At 39.8% G+C, this 27,325-nt stretch overlaps 1 protein-coding gene across 2 annotated transcripts in view; it reads right to left on the reverse strand.

Annotated features, from left to right (window-relative positions):
• DPP10 (dipeptidyl peptidase like 10) overlaps positions 1–27,325 on the reverse strand; it is a 451,471-nt gene that overhangs the window by 205,569 nt on the left and 218,577 nt on the right. For both annotated transcript variants that reach the window (XM_073305257.2, XM_073305256.2), the window contains exon 4: positions 2,247–2,341. In XM_073305257.2, the coding sequence (XP_073161358.1) occupies positions 2,247–2,341 (95 nt within the window). The remainder of the gene's footprint in view (positions 1–2,246; positions 2,342–27,325) is intronic.

The following is a 27,325-nucleotide window of genomic DNA, read 5'->3' on the forward strand; positions in this document are numbered from 1 at the left end:
CTGTAGCTCACGAAAGCTTATGCTCAAATAAATTGGTTAGTCTCTAAGGTGCCACAAGTACTCCTTTTCTTTTATCCTTGGGAGAGTACATCTAGCAGTGTGGAGAAGCTGGAGCATTTTTGAGGGTAGAGCTTAGAGAAGTGGGACTATTTTGAATGTCAATTCTGCAGCCTGCCTCTGATACACTACGACCCTGCGTTAGGACTGTTTGCTGTGTATTCATCACAGACAGAAAATTGTCAGGTACAGCAAAATTTCCCTTGATTATCATAGAATATCAGGGTTGGAAGGGACCTCAGGAGGTCATCTAGTCCAACCCCCTACTCAAAGCAGGACCAATTCCCAATTTTTGCCCCAGATCCCAAATGGCCCCCTCAAGGATTGAACTCACAACCCAGGGTTTAGCAGGCCAATGCTCAAACCACTGAGCTATCCCTCCCCCCCAAATATACCTACAAGTCATATTTAGGCTTCTGTTCCACATTCAGCTTTTTTATTCCACTTATATGTGACTGTGGGTAGAATCTACCTCATTTATGCTTTCAACTTTTTACTATGCTCACATACTGCATTCAAATGAGCTTCATGTGGAAAACAGACAAATCATCTCTCTATTCTTTGCCTCTGGTCCGTATATTGGCCTGTTGGACAGTTGGTTGGGTATTAGGCATCTTTGATCAGTTGCCAACTTCTAATTAAGAATGTGTGTCTTGTGCCTTTAACTCCGTCTGGGTGATCTGAGGTCGAACTGGTCCCTTCTAATGCAAACCCAGAAAAGAGCAACCCTCTGAAAAGAGGGAGCATTTGCAGTGTTTGGCTGCTCTCCACATCAATTTGTTGTAAAATATGGTGTTTTGTCATATGGAAAAGAAGCATTTTTACTCAAGTGGATGAAAAGTGTCGGACTGGGCCTTGAGGCATGGATGGTATATAAGGTGCACCATTCCAGAAATAGACCCAGGAGACATTGGGTCTCACAGACACACCCCTCAGACAATTCTCTCCCGTCTTTCTCCTGCTCAGTCCAAAAGAGTATCACATTTTCTGTAGGCCTATACCAACAGAAAATGCAGACCCCGCCCTCCTGCAGTGCCTAAGGGAGTCCTTTGCTTCTGGAGATAGGCTTATTCCCAAGAGCTCCTGTTCTCCTACCACGAGCTGAAGTGTTTAGAAGAGGCAGCTGGCTGGGGCCTGGTGAAAGCAGTGAATGCTCCTGAGGTGTGGGGAGAAAGGAAGTTACATTACAATGAAATACAGGGAGCAAATGAAACCAAGGTAACTTTGGGCTGCATCGACAAAGGCATCACAACACAGACCAGGAAGAAAATAATCCCCTGCCATGTGGCTCTGTTGAAAATGAATCTTGATTTCAGTCCTGGGCACCTTGGTCCCCAAAAACTGAAGTGAATTCAGAAACCAACAACATAAAAGATCAAAGGACTGTAGGGACAGATTTGTGAGGAAGAACTGAAAAGCATGAAATATGTACCGCATGGCTTGATGAAGTGAGGATTACAGGTGGTATCACTGGGCATAATGGGATGAAATAGAACAAAGGGAAATTTAAGCTAAATATCAAAAAGTATCCTAAGAATTATTATTATTAAGGTAGCACCCTACCACTTGCAAGGCATTTTCCAAGAAATCCAGAAGGACTGGTCCCTTACCAAAGAGCAACAGGTAAGTAGAAAGAGGTGAATGGAAATGACAAATATATATTTTTTCTTTATTTAATTATGAGAGCTGCTTGAATTTGTAGTAATATCAACAAAATTAAAAAAAACAAGGAGGATTTTTTTTTCAAAATTTTCCACATATTTCAACCAACTATATAGCTGAATTTTTCAAATTTTGAATTTTTTAAATTTCAATTTTTGACAAAAAACATCCAGGGAACACTTTTCAATGTTTTAATAATTTTTTCCCCCATTTGATGATCAACTCTACTTATTATACCCTTCAGCTAGATTCACTGTGGGCAGCACAGCAGAAGTCGGCCTTCAAGAGCCTCCGTCATATTGTCTGCTAAGCACATGAGAATATACTGGACTGGAAAATCTTGCATTAACAGTGGAATGGGTGGTATTTTCCATCTCTAATATCATCTGTTCTAAATAGATTCTATATTATCTTTAAGCACTATATTCTTTGTCTGTTATAGAGAAATGCCAAATAATTATTAACTGGATGTCATTTAAATGTGACACATACAATTTCAATGAGTAAAATAAGTATGTATTACTTACAAAAGTTGTATTTTCCAGTAATAACGTGGTTGTATTTGTTTCTACATTCAGTTTAACAACATGTCCATTCCTATTTTTATACACCACTTCTGTATCTGCAACAATAAAGGCATTATCAGTTAGCAAAAACACTGAGTATTTAATACATCTGCAGAGACAACAGGCATATTTAATAAACAAAATAATTGGAAGACACATTGATACTTTAAAATGTATGCAAACAGACTGAGGAATGAACCCCATTCATAATATCTATTTTGTTTTCTTGTGTTGAGATCATGAAATACATCAAACTGTTTATGCCTCAAATCCTGTTCATCTGATTCAAGGGGAACAATCATCAATGGGGTCATTCCTGTGAGTTCAGAGAGTCCACCCTCCTGTGAGCAAAGCAAGTACAATTACGCACATAGTTTCAAGACTGAAAACTGCTCACGTGAACATCCCCGTAACACAAGTAAATTCATTAAAGTCGATGGATGACTCACATGAAGAACAGCCTTTCTAGTGGGTAAGGTTTTGCAGGACAAAACCTGGACATTTTATTTCTCATATGAATGCTTTTGTTACACTTCTGTCCTTTTCCTTTAAATAAGTCTGCTGTCCTATCACCTGTAAGTGATACTATCGCTACAGGTAATGGGCAGACATATTTAAAGGAAAAGACAGAAAAATAATAAAAGCATTTAGGTTCTCTCTCATTTCACTAATTTTTAAATACTGAAGGAATCTCCCATTACAATTTAATAAATTGCAGTCAGATCATATCTTACATTTTTCTGTTCTGTATTCCAGTTAGGAATAGATGATGCAACATGAGTAAATCAAAGGAATGAGTTTTAAGACATAGATCTGATCTGATCTGTTACGGTATGTTTACTTGTAACATAAATTTTAAAAAATCATGTTAAAGTCTGCAATGTGAGTAAATCGTCTCTTAACAACTTGTTCTACTTTTAGTTACCATAATAAAAGGATAATTTATACAAACGCATTGAAACTAGAGACAAAACTACAATATATAAAAGGTACATTAACTGTGGTTATTATGAAAGCATATGGGTTAAGAAAGATATGTCAGCCTTAACTTTCAAACCCAAGGTTTTGTCTAACATATCTTCACCATTAATAAGAGATGCCAGGATGAAATTCTAACCTCCCCCAACATTGAAATTGATGGGAGTTTTATTACTGTCTTCAATAGATCCAGCATTCACCCTTAGGTTTGCCTTTTTATTTTTGAAGGAAATCTAAGGCTGCAATACATTTACAGGTTTCAGAGCCACAAGTACTCCTTTTCTTTCTGCGAATACATTTACAGAAACTGTTACATCAATGTTTTTAAATACTTGAGGGTATAATCCGATGAAGTTTGTGGGTAAAATCATAGGGCTAGATTTTGACTAGCCCTAACACACCTGCAAAAAGGGAGAAAGACCCTAGCTTCCTGGCTTTGATGAAACCTTTCCTGCAGATACAATATTTAACCAAGTATAACTCCTTTGTTATAAATATCTGGAAAGCAGGACTTATAATGAAAGTTCTTAAGTAAACCTATAGGAAAGGCTAAAAATGATGCTGAAATAGAAAAAAGAACACCACTAACTCACTGTAATGTCTGAGAAACTCATTACAGATTACTGAATTTTATGAACTAGCAAGCAAACGTGACTTGGGGGGAAAAAATCAAGGTTACAGCGTCACAAAATATGCTTTATTTATTCATTTAGAGAAACCTAGTTTAGTACTGACTGGCAGTACAGAAATTCAGAGTGTATAATACTGGTGAATGTGCTCTAATATGATTTGTGAAATTAATGAAGTTTAATTAGGAGAATAATGTAATACTCTGTCTTTGTTGAGGTGGGATTGATAGAGTTTTGGGCAGGATTATTGTATCTGTGGTACAGAAGTGAAGATGAGTAAGGTTGTGAAGTAAAGAATTAATAGCGGTAGTTCTAAAAAAGAACATGATAAATTTTTAATAAGAGACAATGCTTTGCAGGCAGCTATTGTTCACAGCTTCCTTGCAAGCCAGTAATACCTTCATAATATCACGAACAAGGTCAGCTCCCAGACTTCTGGGCAGCACAGCATGGGGAGAAGGTGACCAGCCCTCCGTGGAGAAAGAAGTGGTTCGGGACTATTTAGAAAAGCTGGATGAGCACAAGTCCATGGGGCCAGATGCACTGCATCCGAGAGTGCTAAAGGAGTTGGTGGATGTGATTGCAGAGCTATTGGCCATTATCTTTGAAAACTCATGGCGATCGGGGGAAGTCCCGGACGACAGGAAAAAGGCTAATGTAGTGCCCATCTTTTAAAAAGGGAAGGAGGAGGATCCTGGGAGCTACAGGCAAGTCAGCCTCACCTCAGTTGCTGGAAAAATCATGGAGCAGGTCCTCAAGGAATCGATTCTGAAGCACTTAGAGGAGAGGAAAGTGATCAGGAACAGTCAGCATGGATTCACCAAGGGCAAGTCAGGCCTGACTAATCTAATTGCCTTCTATGATGAGATAACTGGCTCTGTGGATGAGAGGAAAGCAGTGGACATGTCATTCCTTGTCTTTAGCAAAGCTTTTGACACGGTCTCCCACAGTATTCTTGCCAGCAAGTTAAAGTAGTATGGGCTGGATGAATGGACTATAAGGTGGATAAAAAGTTGGCTAGATTGTCGGGCTCAATGGGTAGTGATCAATGGCTCCATGTCTATTTGGCAGCCAGTACCAAGTGGAGTGCCCCAAGGGTCGGTCCTGGGGCCGGTTTTGTTCAATATCTTCATAAATGATCTGGAGGATGGTGTGGATTGCACCCTCAGCAAGTTTGCAGATGACACTAAACTGGGAGCAGAGGTAGATACACTGGAGGGTAGGGATAGGATACAGAGGGACCAAGACAAATTAGAGGATTGGGCCAAAAGAAATCTGATGAGGTTCAACAAGGACAAGTGCAGAGTCCTGCACTTAGGACGGAAGAATCCAATGCACCGCTACAGACTAGGGACCAAATGGCTCGGTAGCAGTTCTGCAGAAAAGGACCTAGGGGTTACAGTGGACGAGAAGCTGGATATGAGTCAACAGTGTGCCCTTGTTACCAAGAAGGCCAATGGCATTTTGGGATGTATACGTAGGGGCATTGCCAGCAGATCGAGGGACGTGATCGTTCCCCTCTATTCAACATTGGTGAGGCCTCATCTGGAGTACTGTGTCCAGTTTTGGGCCCCACACTACAAGAAGGACATGGAAAAATTGGAAAGAGTCCAGCGGAGGGCAACAAAAATGATTAGGGTACTGGAACACATGACTTATGAGGAGAGGCTGAGGGAACGGGGATTGTTTAGTCTGTGGAAGAGAAGAATGAGGGGGGATTTGATAGCTGCTTTCAACTACCTGAAAGGGGGTTCCAAAGAGGATGGATCTAGACTTCACAGTGGTAGCAGATGACAGAACAAGGAGTAATGGTCTCAAGTTGCAGTGGGGGAGGTTTAGGTTGGATATTAGGAAAAACTTTTTCACTAGGAGGGTGGTGAAACACTGGAAGGGGTTACCTAGGGAGGTGGTGGAATCTCCTTCTTTTGAAGTTTTTAAGGTCAGGCTTGACAAAGCCCTGGCTGGGATGATTTAGTTGGGGATTGGTCCTGCTTTGAGCAGGGGGTTGGATTAGATGACCTCCTGAGGTCTCTTCCAACCCTGATATTCTATGATTCTATGAATATACTGCCATGCAAAGATTTAAAATTTATATTATTTTTGTCATTTATACTTCAGGAGCACGGAATAGCCCCAACTAAGTCTAGAGCCCCATAGTAATAGTCAATGTTATATAGCAAGACCTGGTGCCTGGCTTGAAGAATTTAAAATGTATATACACAAGTCACGCACAAGATGGGGGAAAGGATTTCTCTGTCCAGCTGCTGTAGTGCATTTAAAAACAAAACAAAAAAACCCTTTGATGTTCCATTAACAACTACCTCACAGGGTCCTGGTTCACGACTAAAGCTCCTAGGCCCTAGCGCAATGCCACCTAACAGCAGCATTGGGATGTACCTGATTCAACATGGATCGCCTTTAATTTAATTAACCATTTCCTGATTCCTCACATACATCAGGCAATATGTACTTCGAAGGCTATGCTTTTGGGCCCAATCCTACAAAGACATCAGCACATGAATAATTTTACTCATGTTAAGTACCCTCACATGAGTTAAAACTATTCATGTGAGCAAAGCTAAATCAGTACATAAGTGTTTACAAGATCAGCTACAATATGTAGCCCCGGAAGTCCATTTAACCAGAGATACATGGCGTGCGAGGCAGCAGTGAAATGGTCAACTGTCTAAATGAAGATTAATTTAAGAGTTTGTTTTTATTTGTAGAGTTGGAAAATAATGTAATCCTAGTGGTTAGCAAAGAGAACTAGAAGTCAGGACGTCTCAGACTGAACATTCCTGGATGTTGACTGCATCTCAGTCTTCCATCTGCATATTGGATATAATTATACCTTAGTGGGCAAGCATTCATTAAATTAATGTCTATAAAGTGCTTTGAGATCCTCAGAAAGCATGTTACATAAAAACACTGCATAAGTGTTGAATGTAAGTATAGTAATCACGGGCAATCATCATTAATTTATATGAAAGTGCCAATCCAATGAATGACACTCTGTATGATAAAGAACACTTAGCAGACTAGATAATGGAGCAGTTGATGGACACTCAACATAATGATGATATTTTGATTGGTAGCTGAAATGTAAGAGTGAGGTGGAAGAGAGGACTACAAGATCACACAGACATGTACATTAGTTCTTACATAGTGTGATGGTTCTTGATGGGTCCAGATTCTCTGAACATTTATTTTTGTCAAATAAAGGGTAGATTATCATAGTTCTCACACAGCTGTGCAGGGGAGTAAGGACACCAGTTCTAATTCTGACCACACGGGGAGAGCAGAGGTTGTGCTTGCTACCCATCCTAAGGAAATGGACAAGGATGGGGTGCAGATGGGAACGGAGCTCTAGCTCCATCCCAAAACATACCAACCACAGTAGCTGGCTGGGTATAGAGGAGGGAGGTAAGCTGCCCCTTCTAAAAGGGGCTAAGTAATTTACTTAGCCGTCAGAACACGCAAGGAGCAGGGGAGTCACAATTCGATCTCCCTGGATATAGCAGCAATGTGCCACTCCTTACTTTGGCAGATGGTCAAGATAGCATCTAGACCTAACCAACTGAAAATCACTATCCCCAAACGCCCCTCAATCAAACCCCCATTGGCTGGCTGATTTCTGGTAGACAGCATGGCAAGAGTAGGCCTAAAGGGCAGATCTGAAGAGGGGTATGGCTTCACAGACCAATTTGGACAGAAAATTCTGTGTGTATTAGGACACCATGGAAGAAAACAAACAAGTGGGAGAAGCGAATTACATCACTGTAATGGAGCATAGTGAGGTTGGGTAGATGCAACAAGAGGGAAAGACCTACAAAAAGACTTGAAGTTGCAGAATATAAGTTAGAACTAGATACAGTGTGAACAGAGAGGGGTTCAAAGGAATGTGGGGAGTGACATGTTTAGAGTGACAGACTAAGAAAAGGGTCTTTTTTCCCCAAGAGAAACTTACTGATTATAGCCCTAGTTTCAAAACTGACTTTGGGTGGGCAGATCACTACACAGTGTGGATCCCTATCAAAGTCAGCAGAACTCCATTCAAGTGCACAGCTCGGCATGCATGGATCTAACTCCAGGAGCTGGCCCTTTGCCACTGTTTTGTCTTGCAGAGAGTCTTGGCAATTCTGACTGCTAGATGAATAGTTAAGCAATTCAAATATCTCAAATTTAACTGTTAATGGAAAATACATGTATGATCATCACTATAATTTCACTTGAGTCAGCAATGTCAGTGTGGCATAATACTATTTGATCCTACAAGCTAAATTGGGAAACTACAGGTTATTTTTCCATCATGCGAAAACCAACAGGTCATGTTCAAATGTCTAAACCTTATAATCACACTGTTGTAACTTTTTGGAGGCAGAGTTGTTCCCTGTTGCAACAGCCTCAGAGCAGAGTTCGGGAAACAAGTGTACTGCTTTACTTCTGCATTTATAATAATACTAATAATACTTAGTACTTATACAGCATATTTCAACTTCAGAGCACTTTACAAATGTTAACTAGCTATCTTTGGCAGTTCTGATAGATGGAGCAAACCCTCTTTTACATACTCATGTAAGGTCAGACTTGACAAAGCCCTAGTTGGGATGATTTAGTTGGGGATTGGTCCTGCTTTGAGCAGGGGGTTGGACTAGAAGACCTCTTGAGGTCCCTTCCAACCCTGATATTCTATGATTCTATGAGAGCATTTTACTAAACACTCAGTGAAAAACAATATTTTTAAAGTTCATATAAATTGAGCAATCACTGGATAGGTTTGAAACAGTGACAGAAAACTAAGAGTGGGTAAAAAATATGTGTATGAGGTCTGATGAAATTTCTCTACCATAATTCATTCATACCAATGTACATTTTCCATGCTCTGTCAAGCTGTAGCCTTCACCAAATGACCCTTGTCATAAATATAAAGGGAAGGGTAAACCCCTTTAAAATCCCTCCTGGCCAGAGGAAAACTCCTCTCACCTGTAAAGGGTTAAGAAGCTAAAGGTAACCTCGCTTGCACCTGACCAAAATGACCAATGAGGAGACAAGATACTTTCAAAAGCTGGGAGGAGGGAGAGAAACAAAGGGTCTGTGGGTCTGTCTATATGCTGCTTTTGTCAGGGACAGACCAGGAATGGAGTCTTAGAACTTTTAGTAAGTAATCTAGCTAGGTATGTGTTAGATTATGATTTCTTTAAATGGCTGAGAAAAGAATTGTGCTGAATAGAATAACTATTTCTGTCTGTGTATCTTTTTTGTAACTTAAGGTTTTGCCTAGAGGGGTTCTCTATGTTTTGAATCTAATTACCCTGTAAGGTATCTACCATCCTGATTTTACAGAGATGATTTCTTTACTTCTATTTACTCCTATTTCTATTAAAAGTCTTCTTGTAAGAAAACTGAATGCTTTTTCATTGTTCTCAGATCCAAGGGTTTGGGTTTGTGGTCCCCTATGCAAATTGGTGAGGCTTTTTATCCAACATTTCCCAGGAAAGTGGGGGGGGTGCAAGTGTTGGGAGGATTGTTCATTATTCTTAAGATCCAAGGGTCTGGGTCTGTAGTCACCTAAGCAAATTGGTGAGGCTTTTTACCAAACCTTGTCCAGGAAGTGGGGTGCAAGGTTTTGGGAAGTATTTTGGGGGGAAAGACGTTTCCAAACAGCTCTTCCCCAGTAACCAGTATTTGTTTGGTGGTGGTAGCGGCCAATCCAAGGACAAAGGGTGGAATATTTTGTACCTTGGGGAAGTTTTGACCTAAGCTGGTAAAGATAAGCTTAGGAGGCTTTTCATGCAGGTCCCCACATCTGTACCCTAGCGTTCAGAGTGGGGGAGGAACCTTGACAACCCTAGGCTCCGTTATTTTAAATTTTATATTATTTGTTTGTTTCTCCCACTTCTATACAGATTCTGCCCAAATTTTCCTTTCCCCAGTATTTGTTCATTAAAAAATATATCAACTCACCCACAGCTCCAAGAGGTGATGGGCCCCATTCTTCAGATATCAGCCAACACCCCTTGGGGTGCCTGGCCTATATGGCCCTGAAAGGCCACAGGAATTCCAATTTTTCTCTATACCACTGTTCAGCAGGCAAAGGAGGGTCCACACATGCAAGAGGGCAGAAAGTCCATTGGTCAGTTATGAAGTTCTGATGCCCACGGTTATAGAGGTGCGACCAGCGCCTTCTACGTTACTCCATGTCTAGTTTTACTAGTTCAAAAGTGAGTTGGGGAGGAGTTCAGCCTTACAAAGGCAACTGAAGAACCCCCCCTCCCCTGCACTGCAGATGAGTGCCTGAGTGATGTAAGTAGCTCCAGGGCAGGGTGTTAACAAGGAAGTTAAAAGGAAGAATGTTGTGCCACAAATACCGTCCCATCCAAAAAGAGAAGAAAAAGTAGCATCAACCCCATCCTCAGTATTGCCCCTCCCACCACACATGCACAATCAGGATCCACAGTCTAATACATTAGGGTATTAACTCACTGAACAACTATTTCCAACTGGACAATACTCTTGTACCTTAGTCTTCTCCTAACTATGGTGCATGATATGCTCCCCTAGTACCACTGAAGTCAGTTTGGTAATCAAACAACATAACTAGGGTGGGGGAAGAGGTGGTATGTGACTGAGGGTTTACTCCCTCAACAACTGGCTCTGGGGAGGGCCATTTGGTGACTGAGTGTAAGCCTGACAGAGGATGTGCTGGTCACAGAGGGGCTGCCCAATTATAAGAGTTCCTTTCCCCCTTCTATAGGATGTAAGCCTGTGTTACTTGGGGCTGGGTATCCATACAATGAGAGCAGAGGAAGACACATGAAGCACCCCACGGTGGTGAGACAGAAAGGGTGAAACCCTGGCTCACTGAAGTCAATGGCAAAACCCACTGATTTTAACAGAGACAAGATTTGACCCTAAATATATCCTTTTTGCCATACTTGCATCTGCATTTTCCTATTTTTATGTATAAATTAAAGAAAATATATTTTTAAAAAATTCATTGGTACTACAGCAAGATTTACAACTCGCATCTAACTCAGTAGCGGGTGATACACCCCATTTGGAAAAAAAGGAAGGAACGGAATAAAACAGATGTATCCAATGACTGTGCATTCATTTGAAAACCAAATGAAGCAGATCCTTCATAAAATGTGACGTTATGAGACAGAAAGAAGAATGTTAAAGAATATGAACAATTTGTAGCAAATGCTAGCAATCCATGTTACTCCAGCCTCTGTCTATGCTGGAAAAGCAGATTGCAAAACATTATAGGGAACAGCGGATGGGGAAGGCTTCAGCCATTAAATCCAGTTGGAATTCACATAAGGAATTTAAATTATATTTTTGGATGCAGATTTCAATGTCATGAATTTAGCCATCACATTGCGATGCAATTACAAAATATGCAAGGGCACAGCCCCAATATTTCTAAACTACAGAAGCATTTTTTACATTAATAAAATTTTAGTAGTGCCCATGTTTTCGTTTGTGCCATGCAGCTAAAGCTTTGAGATGAGCCTGGAGAGAAATGGCAGTGAAGTGACAGCGTGACAAATAAGGCTCACCGATTCTAAAGGTTCTGCTAGTGTTACTGGCAAGAGGCACAGATCTACCATGTGCCTGGTCTGATACGTATTGTTCCATAAAGCGTCAAAGACAAAATATCACAAAATGCTGAGCAATAAATCTAGAAACCCTCCATATTCTTTCAACACACAAATAAAGAGCCCCCTCTAAAAATTCACACTCCCACTTTACTGCTTTTTCTATACTCTTCCACTTTTTAGATGCCATGGACCTAATTTTCAGGCACTTGCAGTTCCCATTGGCTTCACTTGACATTGTGAACTCTCAGCCTGTTCGAAAATCAGTCCCTGTTCAATTCTACTTCAAAACAATTTCCTGTTTGAAGAGGGAAATGGGCCACATTCTGTTCTGAGTTATACTTCTATGACTTGAAATGAAGTCACTAGAATTATACCAGGGTAAAAATATAGTTTGAGCTAATTGACTAATTATTTTAGATATAAATAATAAACTAAAACCCAGAGATTAAATGAATTGAGCTTTAGATAATTAGCTGCATCCAATCTAATATTTCACTGTGTTCAAACAACTCTTTCACTATTTCAAGTTAGTCATGGTAAGTGTTACTCATGGCATGCTCCCTGATAACTGGAATTCTTGAATGATACTTTTCCTCAGTGCTATATTTTGGAGATATAGTGTGGACCCGGTCTTTAAAAACAGCTGTGATAGGGTGCTTCACAGTATGCACTGAAAATGTCATGGTTGTGTGTACAAAGTGCAGGTTTGGAAACCCCTCTTACACCCCAGGCTGATTGAGTATGACTCTGCAGAGGTAGTACTCTCATAAGACTATTGCTGCTGGCCAGTAATTTCACCTCCCTCATTCAATATCCATCCCCACTCTTGGAAACTAGCCAGCAATACAGCTTTTGGGAGAAAAGTTCAGAAATATTCACTCCCAGAAAGATAAGGGAGCAAATAATCAAACAATCAATTTGTAAGAACCTAGAAGATAATAAGGTGATAAGTAACAGTCAACATGGATTTGTCAAGAACAAATCATGTTAAGAACAAATAATATACTTCTTTGACAGGGTAACAAGCCTTGTGGATGGCAAGGGGGAAGCAGTAGATGTGATATATCTTGACTTTAGTAAGGCTGTTGGTACTGTCTCACATGACCTTCCCAGAAACAAAATAGGGAAATATATCCTAGATGAACCTACTATAAGATGTGTACACAACTGGTTGGAAAACCATTCTCAGAGAGCAATTATCAATGGTTGCCAGTCCAGTTCTTTTTAATATCTTCATAAATGATTTGGATAATGGCATAGAGGATACACTTCTAAAGTTTGCAGACAGTACGAGCTGGAAGGGTTGCAAGTGCTTTGGAGAACAGGATTAGAATTCAAAATGATCTTGAAATACTGGAGAAATGGTCTGAAATAAACAGGATGAAATTCAATAAGAAGAAATGCAAAGTACTACACTTAAGAAGGAATAATCAATTGCACAAATACAAAATGGGAAATGACTGCCTAGGAAGGAGTACTTCAGAAAAGGATCTGGAGGTTAGAGTGGATCACAAACTAAATTGTGAGTCAACAATGTAATACTGTCACATGAAAGAAGCAAACACCGTTCTGGGATGTATTAGCAGGAGTTTAGTAAGCAAGACATCAGAAGTAATTCTTCCATTCTATTCAGCATTGATAAGGCCTCAACTGTAGTACTATGTCCAGTTCTGGGCATCATATTTTGGAATAGATAGACTAATAGGAGAAAGTCCAGAAAAGAGCAACAAAAATGATTAAAAGTCTAGAAAATATGACCTATGAGGAAAGATTGAAAAAAATTGAGTATTGTCTGAAGAAAAGAGAAGACTGAGTGGGGACATGATAATGGTCTTCAAGTATGTAAAAGCTTGTTATAAAGAAGATGGTGATAAATTGTTCTCCTTAACCACTGAGGAGAGGACAAGAAGGTATGGGCTTAAATTGCAACAAGGGAGATTTAGGTTAGGGTATGTCTACACTACGAAATTAGGTCGAATTTATAGAAGTCGGTTTTTTAGAAATCGGTTTTATATATTCGAGTGTGTGTCCCCCCACAGAAAATGCTCTAAGTGCATTAAGTGCATTAACTCGGCGGAGTGCTTCCACAGTACCGAGGCTAGAGTCAACTTCCAGAGTGTTGCACTGTGGGTAGCTATCCCACAGTTCCCGCAGTCTCTGCTGCCCCTTGGAATTCTGGTTTGAGATTCCAATGCCTGATGGGGCTAAAACATTGTCGCGGGTGGTTCTGGGTACATATCGTCAGGCCCCCGTTCCCTCCCTCCCTCCGTGAAAGCAAGGGCAGACAATCGTTTCGCGCCTTTTTTCCTGAGTTACCTGTGCAGACGCCATACCACGGCAAGCATGGAGCCCGCTCAGCTCACTGTTACCGTATGTCTCCTGGGTGCTGGCAGATGCGGTACTGCATTGCTACACAGCAGCAGCAACCAATTGCCTTGTGGCAGCAGACGGTGCAATAGGACTGGTAGCCATCATCGTCATGTCCGAGGTGCTCCTGGTCGCCTGTGTGAGGTTGATCAGGAGCGCCTGGGCAGACATGGGCGCAGGGACTAAATTTGGAGTGACTTGATCAAGTCATTCTCTTTAGTCCTGCAGTCAGTCCTATTGAACCATCTTATGGTGAGCTGGCAGGTGATATGGATTGCTAGCAGTCCTATTGCATCATCTTCTGCCTGGCAGGCAAGAGATGAGGATGGCTAGCAGTCCTATTGTACCATCTTCTGCCGAGCAGCCATGAGATGTGGATGGCATGCAGTCCTTCTGCACCGTCAGCTGCCAGCCAAAGATGTAAAAGATAGATGGAGTGTATCAAAACAAGAAATAGACCAGATTTGTTTTGTACTCATTTGCAAACCTCCCCGCCGCCCCCTGTCTAGAGGACTCATTCCTCTAGGTCACACTGCAGTCACTCACAGAGAAGGTGCAGCAAGATAAATCTAGCCATGTATCAATCAGAGGCCAGACTAACCTCCTTGTTCCAATAAGAATAACTTAGGTGCACCATTTCTTATTGGAACCCTCCATGAAGTCGTGCCTGAAATACTCCTTGATGTCAAGCCACCCCCTTTGTTGATTTTAGCTCCCTGTAAGCCAACCCTGTAAGCCGTATCATCAGTCACCCCTCCCTGCATCAGAGCAACGGCAAACAATCGTGCATCTGAGTTGAGAGTGCTGTCCAGAGCAGTCACAATGGAGCACTCTGGGATAGCTCCCAGAGGCCAATACCATCGAATTGTGTCCACAGTACCCCAAATTTGACCCTGCAAGGCCAATTTAAGAGCTAATCCACTTGTCAGAGGTGGAGTAAGGAAATCGATTTTAAGAGCCCTTTAAGTCGAAATAAAGGGCTTCATCGTGTGGACAGGTGCAGGTTTACATCGATTTAAAGCTGCTAAATTCGACCTAAAGTCCTAGTGTAAACCAGGGCTTAGACATTTGGAAAAACTTTGTAACTGTCGGGGTAGTGAAGCACCGGAACAAATGACTTGGGGAGGTTATGGAATCTCTGTCGTTGTCTAACCTGTTGTTAAAAACCTCCCAACACCTGTCAGGGATGGTCTACGTAATACTTAATCCTGCCTCAGGGTAGGGGACTGGACTAAATGACCTATCAAAGTCCACTCCATTCCTATTTTTCTATGATTAGGGGGCTAGGCAATCAAATCTCACTAAACAGCCTTTTAAAATTCCAGCCTTCATCTGCCCAATGCGTACAATATAATAATGTCTGTTTTCTTTATTTTGACTGTAAGCTCTCTAGGGCAGAGGCTGTTTCATACTGAGATATCGGTACTATGGGGTAGGTATAGTGCCTAAACAGTATGGGACCTCCACTATTGTGATACTGGTAACGGAATTAAATTAAGGAGTGTTATAACTTTTTCTGACAGTTTGTTAAAATAAAATTCAGCTTTACGGTATATACAGCAGTGTTTGAAGGACAGGATCCTTATTTTTTCTTATTTTTTTAATGATATGAATATAAGAGGAGTTGATACAGTGCCATCAACACATGTCAATCGTGGTGCTGCACAAAATATTATTAGAACTGCAGATGGCATTTCATTAAATTGATTATAGAAAATGCCATGTTAATTAAAATAGAAACTGCTTTCTAATTTAATGAACAGGAGATGCTAGACAAATCTTTGTCTAATTAAGTGTTAGCTAATTAAATAAAATGGTCATTTACAAAGATATTAAAGATACAGATGAAATTTCATGATTGCTAAATATGTTATCCATCAAATAAACTAGAGATTTCCACTGCCAATTCTAAATATTAAATTCACATTAATAATTTTCATAAAATATCTTTGTTTTGCAATAAGATTTAAACTTTGAAAGACTATGTTCAGAGGAGAATATTATTTTATACAAAGTTCCCTATTCCAAAGGCTTTCCGATCTGTTGGCCCAATCCTGCTATGAGCTGTCTCACTGAAGTCAAGCAGATCCTGATTCTGGATCAGATTATTCCGACCCTCCTGCAAAGAGGCTTTTGCTTCCCCTTGTCTTGTGCTTCCTCACATGGGCTTGGGACAATCAGAAAGCAGGTGAGGCTACTTCCCCTACCATGGCTTGCAGAGGTGATTTGGCACTGAAAGGGGAGCAACTGCCCCAAACACAGCATGGTGCAGTTTGCATAGCCCTTCTTGTTCCACCCACATCATGCTTTCTTGGACTCCAAGAGGTATCATACTGTACCATCCAAAATGCAGACTGGTATCCAAATGCCACAATGTGGTCCTGGTTGTATTGGTGTCCCATTTCCAGCCCACTAAGCAATAGTTTTCCATTCCTGTGCTTGGTTTCTTTCTATAACCAAACCACAGAGATCTTCCAAGTCTTCACTGACTGCTAATTTTAACCATTACGCACCCTCCTCCGCACAATAGTATAGCAATAGAATGCAGCATTGTTCTTGGAAGTGCTGTTAATCCAGTTCCAGCACTTCAGAAGGGGGAAATAGGCCAGAGAAGATCAATTAAACTGATTAGGGATTGATTTGGGAGGAATGATTAAAAGAACTAAATATACATGTTAAGATATAGATATTCAGGACTGTCTGCAAAGGCCTATACTTTAAGAATTTAGGTGTATTCTTACCACTTAGCTAGTTATATAGGTATAAAAAAAAGAATCAAAATCACTGTCTGCTGGTGTAAGGGCCTTCTCTTACTGTGATAGTCTGAGGCCCTGTTCTTTGGCTTTTGACTGAGCAACAGAGGCAGCCATAAGCTGGGAAGTGAACAGTCACATCCTCACCAGTCACACTGAAATAAGGTGCTACTGGGCTGTTAGGAATACAATCCTGTCCTGATCATGCCTATCACTTCCAGATAAAGAGAAGAGCCTAGAAGATGTAAAAGGAAACTCAGTTTGACAGCATCCTGTCTGGCAAGAACTCACTTAGCATTAGCAGGGGTGTGAAATCCTCATTTTTTTGTTGTTCTATCACTGTAGTCCCCATTTCCCTATTGTTTGTCTGTATAATCTCTGTCTGGTTCTGTGATTGTTTCTGTCTGCTAGATAATTAATTCTGCTGGGTGTAAACTAATTTAAGGTGGTGGGATATAATTGGTTAGATAATCATGTTACAATATGTTAGGATTGGTCAGTTAAATTTCAGGAAAATGATTGGTTAAGGTATAGCGAAGCAGAACTCAAGTTTTACTATATAGTCTGCAGTCAATCAGGAAGTGAGGGGGTAATGGGGGTGGGGGAATCGGAATTATGTTTCGCTAAGGGGGGGAATGGGAACAGAGACACAGGCAAGGCTCTGTGGTGTCAAAGCTGGGAAGGGCGACACTAAGGAAGGAAACTGGAATTATGCTCGCTGGAAGTTCACCCCAATAAACATTGAATTGTTTGCACCTTTGGACTTTGGGTATTGTTGCTGTCTGTTCATGTGAGAAGGACCATGGAAGTAAGTGGGTGAAGGAATAAGCCCTCTAACAATACATAGTGCAGTCTGACAAATGAAGAGTACATAACAGTCCATAAATATCAAATGGATGTGGACACAAAGGTGCGAGAAGAATTGCTCCATCTGCAACCTGGAGATTTAGCTAGGAGTTAGGAGACGACATTAACACAGGAAAAAATTTAGACTCAGTGGGACACATTCTCATCTGATGTAAGCTAGTATAGCTCCATTTACTTTAATGGAATATGCAACACTTTCAAACCCTATTCCCAATTTGGTATTGGATCCTCCTGCCGCTGCTTGTTTCACTACTTCTGTAACCAAACAAAACCATCCCAACTGGTGCTTGGTTGCTGGGGTGCTAGTTGTTAACATAAAACAACAGTTAACCTCAAACTGGAAATGCCCAGCCTTCTTCTACAGGGTCACCCAGTTCATTACACTCCTCTGAAGGTTTTGCTCTTTCATCTTGCTGTAGGTAACTCCAGCAAAGCTTTTTCGTTTAGCTGGTACAGAGAACTCCTTTCCCAGTCTCTGCCAGCATCTCCCTGTATTTCTTTCTCTCACCCCAGGTCTCTATGTGGCAGAGAAGGAGACTCTTTTGCAGATCAGCTCATACAGCCCTCCAAATTCTCTGAGGCTCTCCCTGAACTCTGGCTCCCTGAATTCAGGCTGCCCATTATATCTCCCAGCAGGCCTGGGTCTGAGTCACATGATCCCATCACATGGCCCTTGGACTCATTCTTGTCACCTGGGGAGGAGGGCTACAAATGGCACAAATGCTGCTGTGTCCCCACCCCCTTAAAGGGCCAGCTCACTCTGTGACAGAGATCACTGATTTACACCAACCAATCTGGTCCAAAGTCAGGAAAAATTGAATACAAGTAAGATGAACTAGGTGATTCAATAGGCTCCCTGGAGAAGTGGTGGAAGCTTCCTTCATTTGTGACTTTTAGAATGCAACTGGACAAAGCAGTTAGAAGGTGAAAACAAGAGGAAAAAGAAAAGAAGGATTTGATTCGGCCCTCTTTATTTATTTTACACACACACAAATCTACATTTGTATTTGTGTCATTACTTAGTAAAATGTTAGTGATACTCATTCCTACTACAGAGTGAAACATTTAATCTGATTTCATGGAGTTAAATGCCAGGATAATAGACCCTAGTCTAGTCCATACCAGTTTGTTTGAAACATATTAAGCAGTAAAGCAGCACCCAAAAATTTTAAGAAAAAAACAAAAAAAACAGAATTGTTTCTCAATAAACATGGAGTTGTCTTGCCAGGCTACGTCATTAAACTGCTGTTATGCCCAGGATGCTCCAATAAGCCCTCTGGGCTTTTACTCCTGGATGCTTTCTAGCATCTACGTTTTTACTTAGCTGTTCATTCTGTTACAACAAAATGCAACTTATTAAAATTGCTAGGACTTTGAAGAGAAAGAATGAAAGCTTTTATATTGGTAATCAGTTTTGCCTTCCCATGTTGTAAAATATTTTAATATTACACAGGACAGTGCAGGAGATGAAATCTTCGCTATCACAAAATGTTTCAATACCTTTGAAATTTCATAGTAGAACTTTACTTTGAACTGAATAGCCAAACATGAATTTTAATTTTATTTGGACAACTGGTAATAGACATTTAATGCTGTCTCCAGTTAACAACACAGTCCACAACTGCAGTAAATTTGTAGATAGAAAAAAGATGGCAATTTTTTAAAAGTTATTTTGGGGCAAGGTTGTTACTTGCAAATATGTCCATACAGAGGAGGAGAGGGGTGTAAGGTTGTTTCTTAAATTTGCTGGCCAGAACACAGAGGGAAGACCAAACAAAGTGAGGCTGATATTCCCCCAACCTGCTACATGGGCGGGTAGGAAAGATTAGGAAGCAGTGAAGAATGTGCCTTCAACTGCACCCTCAGAATGGCATTGCCAACATTGTTGAGACAGCGTGGAGAAGAATTTAATCTGCTGTTGCCCTAGGGAAATAGTATATTATTTTAATCCTGGAGCAAGTGGGGAATAAATTATGACACTTTGTCACAGTTCCCTCCCTGGTCTGCTCCTGCAGGAGACTGTAAAATTCCAATCTAGCCTTTAGTGTTTGTGACTGGTTCCAGTTAGTAGCAGGGGAGACAGAATCCATTTCTCCAGAGAAAAGGAACAGCGTGAGTGGTGGCAATGCAAGTAGTCCAATGCAATTCTACCAATGTGCCTTAATCTGGACCTGGGGGCAAGTATTCAGTCTCCATGCACATTTAGTACTTGCCCTTCTGCAGGAATGAAAACAAAGTTCTGGATCCAGATTATTTGCTACACAGTTTGTAGAAAGTTTGGGGAAAACATAATACATAGTACCATTTGCCACTGTTAAATGTAAATCTGGATTTACACATTTTAGTTATTCAGTATATACTACCTATATGTCTATATAAATTCATTCATGATTTAGACGGTGGAACTGCTGACAGTGTTTGCTTCCAAGCACAGAGGAAGAAGAAGTCCTCAAATTGAAAAATGTTTAGTCCAAAATGATTTTTGCAGCCCTAATTATTTTCTGATATATGTATAAGCAACAAAAATATACTGAAATGAATTAACTCGGTAAATGCTGAGAATTAGTTAATTTCATATTTATTCAGAATCAGGCCATTGCTAACTTCAGTCAAGTCAATGGACTTCTACTCAAATAAAATTGGAGAGAGATCAGGACTCGGCCTATGGAATGATTGCCATGTTGAAACAAACAGCCCCTACTTATTCATTGTAATACTTATATTTCATGTCTATATTTTATGTACAATCACATATAAAGCTTGTTGGTAATTTTTCAAATAAACATGTTTTTTGTCAGAAAATGCAGACTCATCGAAACCAAAATTTCTTGGGAAAGGGTGGGTTTTCAACAAATTTCCCATTTCAAAAACTTTTTTCTAAAAGTTTTTGAAATTATCAAAATGATCCTTTGAAAATTAAAATGTCAGTTTTTTGCCTTGAAACATTCATTTCAAAATGTAAGCTAATTGTAGTAAAATACATTAAAAATAGGAAAAGTCAAAAATCAAACCAAAATATTTCATTTGACCTGAACCAGAACTTATTTTGGAATGTCAGTTCATGAAAATTGAGATTTAACTACGTATTTGTCCCAAACTGGGATGGAAAAAGTTTTTGAAATCTCCAAAAATTTCTAGAACTGTTTCCTGCCTAGCACTACTCATATAACGTCCATCTGACTCTGAACTGTCTTTTCCCAGGTACCTTTTTAATCTATTTTACTGTACTGTACTGTAATTGGCCAAAGATAACCCTAAAGGGTTTTTCTGTGGGAGTTGATACAATTCCAAGATACCAGCTTTCAGATCACAGTGTGCCTATTAATGTTTCATTATAGTGCCAAAACCTGCTAGAGGTTCAGCATTCTAGAGAGTATTACATTGTGCCTAAATTATGATGAGAAATAGAGCATAAGTAATACAGTAACTACCCAGGTATTTGCATCACCTCAAAGGTGGCACCAGGTTTCAAAGTAACCACACCTTTAGTGCTAATAATTTGAGGAGGCATTCATATGCCTTACCCTAACTCATCACTTTCACAAAGTTCCCTTTCTAATTTAACAAAACTAATCAGTGTGACAAAAATTAATGAGCTTCATTCTTCCTGCCCCTAACCTAGTATAAAATGTTTACATTATAGATAGTTTTATAGATATAGGCCAAATCCTGTAGTCATTAATCATTATGCAGGCAAAGCTCCATCTAAAACCAATGAAATTTTTGACTAGAGGCTTCAGGATTTGGTTGGTCCATAGTCATGAAGGAGAGAACAAAAATAAGAGGCAAGAACCATATTCCACCAAGATGATGGCCTATGTACAGGGTGTGCTATAATATGAAGTCATCAGGAGGATATTAAATTCTGTCAAGTCCTATTCTGAGCAACTCAGTACTGCTCCCATCACCAATATACAGCAGAGATCATCCCCATTCACAGGATGTCTTCTGCCATCATCTATGCTCAGGAGGTGAGTCAAGGAAAATACAGCTTTTATTTTTTAAATAAATCCCCTCATTCTTGTTAGATATCTGTCATGTAAAGGATTCATATAGTAACATATGGTTTCCCTATGATCCTAATTGTAGGATCTAAGTAAAAGAGCCAAATTAGCTGTAAGCGGTGGGTAATTTTATGACCCTCATGGGTAGCAAATGTTTCATTATACATAAATCTGTTTTCTTGAATGTTCTGCTTTTGTGACAGCTGCCGTCTTGGCCAACACATGGCGATTGAACCAGGAACCTTCATAGGTAAACAGCATCAATTGCTACATCTTGAACTATAGACCTAACCGTCATAGCTAGGGCTATAACGGACTCATATCACCTAACACACGCTAAGCAGTGGCTTACACTAACAGTATTAAATAAAATACAGTATTGTGGTATGGCCTTGACATGGTATTTCCTAAATTTATAAAAAGGTACGCAGAATGTAGTATGAAATTTAAAATGTATACTGTGGTGAGGTATTTATACCATACCCTGGTAAATGTTAACTATAAGTCTATCCACTGTGCATCTGGATGACAGGATAATATATTATTTGGAATAAAGACTGGATGGTGAAAAGGTTGATAATGGAATGTGAAAACATTTCCTGTCTAATCCACTGCTTCAAGTGACACTAAGGTTGGTAGTAACTGAAAGTTGATACCATCAATTGGCCCATATGAAATAAACTGGTGGCCTTGGAGAATTGAAGGCATTCTATTCTGAAACATATCCATCCTATATCTCTCTTGCAAACAACTGTATAACTTAAGAGTCTATGGCTGTCAATTCACTACCTTTCATGAGAACTAAATTAAAAGGACTGCGGACTTTTGAACGGTTTAAAAAAAAAATCTCTTTTTTTTAAAACCGATATAGATGCAGATGTGCGATATAGATGTTTCTAATTTTAAAATACTTAAGAAATGTTTTCCCATGGTGATGCATCAGGCGCAAGAAATTCATTCAGCAGGTGTGGCCCCAAATCAGCAAGCTAGAGAAGCATGTGCCTAACTCTCAGCCCATCAACTACAGTGGGACTGCTCATGTGATTACATTTAGACTTCTTTGGTAAAATTGTGGCCCCACTGAAGTTAATGGGAGTTTTGCTTCAGACTTCAGGAGGAGCTGTGATTTTCCCCATTTGTCTAGCACAGCAAAACATTATGTTATTTACAAGGATTTAAAAAATAATGTGCTGTATAAGTAAAAATATTAATGTTATTAATGTAAACCAAAGTAGGCAATTTGCTCTTTACACCCTGAATTATTTAACCAGCTCCTAGAAAAACAACAGATGTCTCACTCTGACTTATGAGAAAAAATAAATTGAATAAATAAGATTCAGTACTCCTCAAGAATTAGTACACAAGCAGAATTATACACAATTTATATTAAAAAGATGATTGATGTTATTGTTGGTATCTTTTTATGAGCCTAATATTTTGAAATGGTTTCAAGTAATTTCTTTTGAACATGAAATTCTTAAAGCCAAAGGGGGAGCTTTTTTTAAAGGCAAGATGGTTGTTAGGCACCTAACTCACATTGACTTTCAATTAGAGAGACAAGGTGAGTGAGGTCTGTCTAATATTCTGTGACTGACAATGCTACAACTACACTACATACAACAATGGAAGATATTGACTTTCCATGGAGGCTAACAGCCTACTAGGCTGCAGGGACGTGCTGGCCGCTGCTTCCCGCAGCTCCCACTGGCTGGGAACGGCGAACCACGGCTCCTGAGAGCTGAGTGGGGGCTGTGCCTGCGACGGTCAATGTGAACAAAATGACTCATGGTCCACCAGCGGATTACCCCGATGGGCCGCATGCCAAAGGTTGCCGACCCCTGATCTAGGCACTTAATTGAATTTGAAGTAAAATGTGATTGAACTACAGTATTAGAAAAAGAAAGTGAGGGTAAAGCTGAACAATAGCATTCTTTGGTTTGCAAGCTAGCAACTTCTCTTCAGTAATATGAGCATCTGGTGGTAATTAGATTACTTGCTACCGACATTTGTTAATTATGAGAACTCCAAACAGGGTGAAAATAGAGTTGATTCAGTAAAACGGCTGTTGCAAAGTGTAAGTAACAGAAGTAGAGCTTCTCAATACACTATTCATATAGTATTAGAATTACGGAGACAAATTCCTCCTACTGACTTTTATTGGGAAACACACTTACATAATAACTTCAGCTTCAAATAGTTTAGGCCATTTGCCTTTTGTTCTGCATTCCAATTCCTTGTCCCTTTGACCAACATTACTGTTTTTAGGAACATAAGAACAGCCATACTGGGTCAGACCAAAGGTCCATCTAGCCCATATGCTGTCCTCCAACAATGGCTAATACCAGGTGCCCCAGACTGAATGAACAGAATAGGTAATCATCAAGTGATCCATCCCCTGTCACCCCTTCCCAGCTTCTGGCAAACAGAGGCTACGGACACCATCCCCCCATCCTGGCGATGGACCTATCCTCCATGAACTTATCTAGTTCTTTTCTGAACCCTGTTATAGTTTTGGCCTTCACAATATCCTCTAGCAAGAAGTTCCACAGGTTGACTGTGTGTTGTGTGAAAAAATAGCTCCTTTTGTTTTAAACCTGTTGCCTATTAATTTCATTTGGGATCCCCAGTTCTTTTGTTATGAGAAGGAGTAAATAACACTTCCTTATTTACTTTGTCCACACCAGTCATGACTTTACAGACCTGTATCATATTCCCCTTTAGTCGTCTCTTTTCCAAGCTGAAAAGTCCCAGTCTTATTCATCTCTCTTCATATGGAAGACGTTCCATACCCCTATATCTTTTTAGAGATGGGATGACCACATCTGCACGCAGTATTCAAGATGTGGGTGCACCATGGATTTATATAAAGGCAATATGATATTTTCTGTCTTATTATATATCCCTAATTATGCCCAACATTCTGTTCACTTTTTGAACTGCCACTGCACATTGAGTTGATGTTTACAGAGAACTACCCGCAATGGCCTTATCGTCCTTGAGTGCTCCTTTAGCATCTTGATTGTCCAGAGGCCCCAGGGGTTGTTTAGCAAGCTTCCTGCTTCCGATGTACTTAAAAAAATTTACTATTACTTTTTAAAGTCTTTGGCTAGCTGTTCTTTAAATTATTTTTTGGCCTTCTTAATTATATTTTTACATTTCATTTGCCAGAGTTTATGTTCTTTTCTATTTTCCTCACTAGGATTTAACTTCCACTTTTTAAAGAATGCCTTTTTGTCTCTCGTTACTTTTTTTATGTTGTTGTTTAGTGACGGTGGCACTTTTTTGGTTCTCTTACTATGTTTAAGTTGGGCCTCTATTATGGTGTCTTTAAAAAGTTTCCATGCAGCCTGCAGCGGTTTTACTTTTGGCACCATACCTTTTAACTTCTGTTTAACTAACTTCCTCATTTTTGTATAGTCTCCCTTTCTGAAATTAAATGTTGGGCTGCTGTGGTGTTTTCCCCACCACAGGGATGTTAAATTAAATCACATTATGGTCATTATTACCAAGCGATCCAGCTATATTCACCTCTTGGACCGAATCCTGTGCTCCACTTAAAACTAAATCAAGAATTGCCTCTCCACTTGTGGGTTCTAGAACTAGCTGCTCCAAGAAGTAGTCATGAAAGGTGTCAAGAAACTTTATTTCTGCTTCCCATCCTGAGGTAATATGTACCCAGTCAATATGGGGATAGTTGAAATCCCCCATTATTATTGAAAAGGAGGACTTGTGGCACCTTAGAGACTAACCAATTTATTAGAGCATAAGCTTTCGTGAGCTACAGCTCACTTCCTCAGATGCATATCGTGGAAACTGCAGCAGGCTTTATACGATATGCATCTGAGGAAGTGAGCTGTAGCTCACGAAAGCTTATGCTCTAATAAATTGGTTAGTCTCTAAGGTGCCACAAGTCCTCCTTTTCTTTTTGCGAATACAGACTAACACGGCTGTTACTCTGAAACCTGTCATTATTATTGAGTTTTTTATTTTCATAGCCTCTCTAATCTCCCTGAACATTTCACAGTCACTATCACCATCCTGGTCAGGTGGTCGGTAATATATCCCTACCGCTCTATTCTTATTATTAGAGCACAGAATTACTATCCATAGAGATTCTATGGTACAGTTTGGTTCACTGAAGATTTTTATTTCATTTGATTCTATGCTTTCTTTCACATATAGTGCCACTCCCCCCCACACCAGAACGATTAGTTCTGTCCTTCCGATATATTTTGTACCATGGTATTACTGTGTCCCATTGATTATCCTCATTCCACCATGTTTCTGTGAAGCCTATTATATCAATATCCTCATTCAATATTTAATATGAAGCACTCTAGTTCACCCATCTTATTATTTAGACTTCTAGCATTTGTATATAAGCACTTTAATAACTTTTCACTTTTTAACTGTCTGCCATTACATGATGTAATTGAATGGGATTCTTTTTTCATTTTACTGTTTCTTATCAGATCCTACCTGTATTTTATCATCTTCATCTTCTCTATGTTCTCTCCTCCTTACTAGAACATAAAGAATCTCCATTAATAGATCCTCCCTTAAGGGATGTCTCTGTCTGAACCACGTACTCCTCCACACCAGTCGGCTTTCCCCCAGCCCTTAGTTTAAAAACTGCTCTACAAAGTTTTTAATTTTAAGGGCCAGCAATCTGCTTCCATGTTGGTTTAGGTGGATCCCATGCTTCCTGTATAGGCTCCCTCTTCCCCCAAAGTTTCCCCAGTTCCTAATAAATCTAAACCCCTTCTCCCTACACCATCATCTCATCCCCGCATTGAGACCCTGCAGCTCTTCCTGTCTAACTGACCCTGTGCGTGGAACTGGAAGCATTTCAGAGAATGCTGCCTTGGAGGTCCTGGACTTTAATTTCTTACCTCACAGCCTAAATTTGGTCTTTCAGTCTTCTAGCTTTGTTTATGTATGCATCACAATATACACATGGTATCATTTCATCATTATAAATGTTCAACAGTTGACAATTTCATACGTTTAGGGTTTTTTTTTTAATAAGAAACCTCAAACCAGTTTTTTGTGTCTCTTCACAGTTTTGCACCTGCAAATAACTGCAACAGCAATACATTGTTGGTGCATATATTGGCAATATAGACAAATGACAGGTGGAAAAGTCTTACTGGATAGAAGGTAACAAATCAGTGGTGAATAGTTTTGGGAGCAGAGCCAACCAGATTATTTTTTTTATAAATACTGTTTATTACAAATGGAGTTCCCACCATTTGTGCACTGATCCTGAATTCTGAAATAAGGATGCTAGGCCAACATGGAAAGTAAATACATACCAAGTTAATACAGAAATCAATATCAAACTCCTAGAGCGTATTATATATTATCTTCAAAATTTTATCTCTTCACCTTTCTGAATTCAGTTTAAAAGGTAGTCTTAATTTGGGCTACAGTCCAAAGTTGCATCTAAATTTACCAAGCATGCTGCTAACAGGTTTGTACCTCCCTAGCAACTGTCTTCACATCATCAGATAATTTATTGTTTGCTAAACCACTATACCATTCAAGGACTAAGCAAAAAGGGTCAAATACCTTGCCAATCAGGCAATAGTGCCCTTGGCTGCTGCATACTTTAAGATGGAACTGGGATGAATACAAATTTGTACTACAGAATTGTTATATTATAAAACTATTTGACTTTTTTCACTGAGATATTATGAATTACTATAATAGTATAATATTTCTCTATTTATTTTCCTTCTCATATATTTTGGGCTAGATTCTCAGCTGGTGTAACTTAATTTCAATGGATTGATGCCATTTAAAATGAACAGAGAATTTGAACATATATATTATACA

This window comes from Lepidochelys kempii, chromosome 11 (genome assembly GCF_965140285.1).
Source record: "Lepidochelys kempii isolate rLepKem1 chromosome 11, rLepKem1.hap1, whole genome shotgun sequence".
Taxonomy (NCBI): domain Eukaryota; kingdom Metazoa; phylum Chordata; order Testudines; family Cheloniidae; genus Lepidochelys; species Lepidochelys kempii.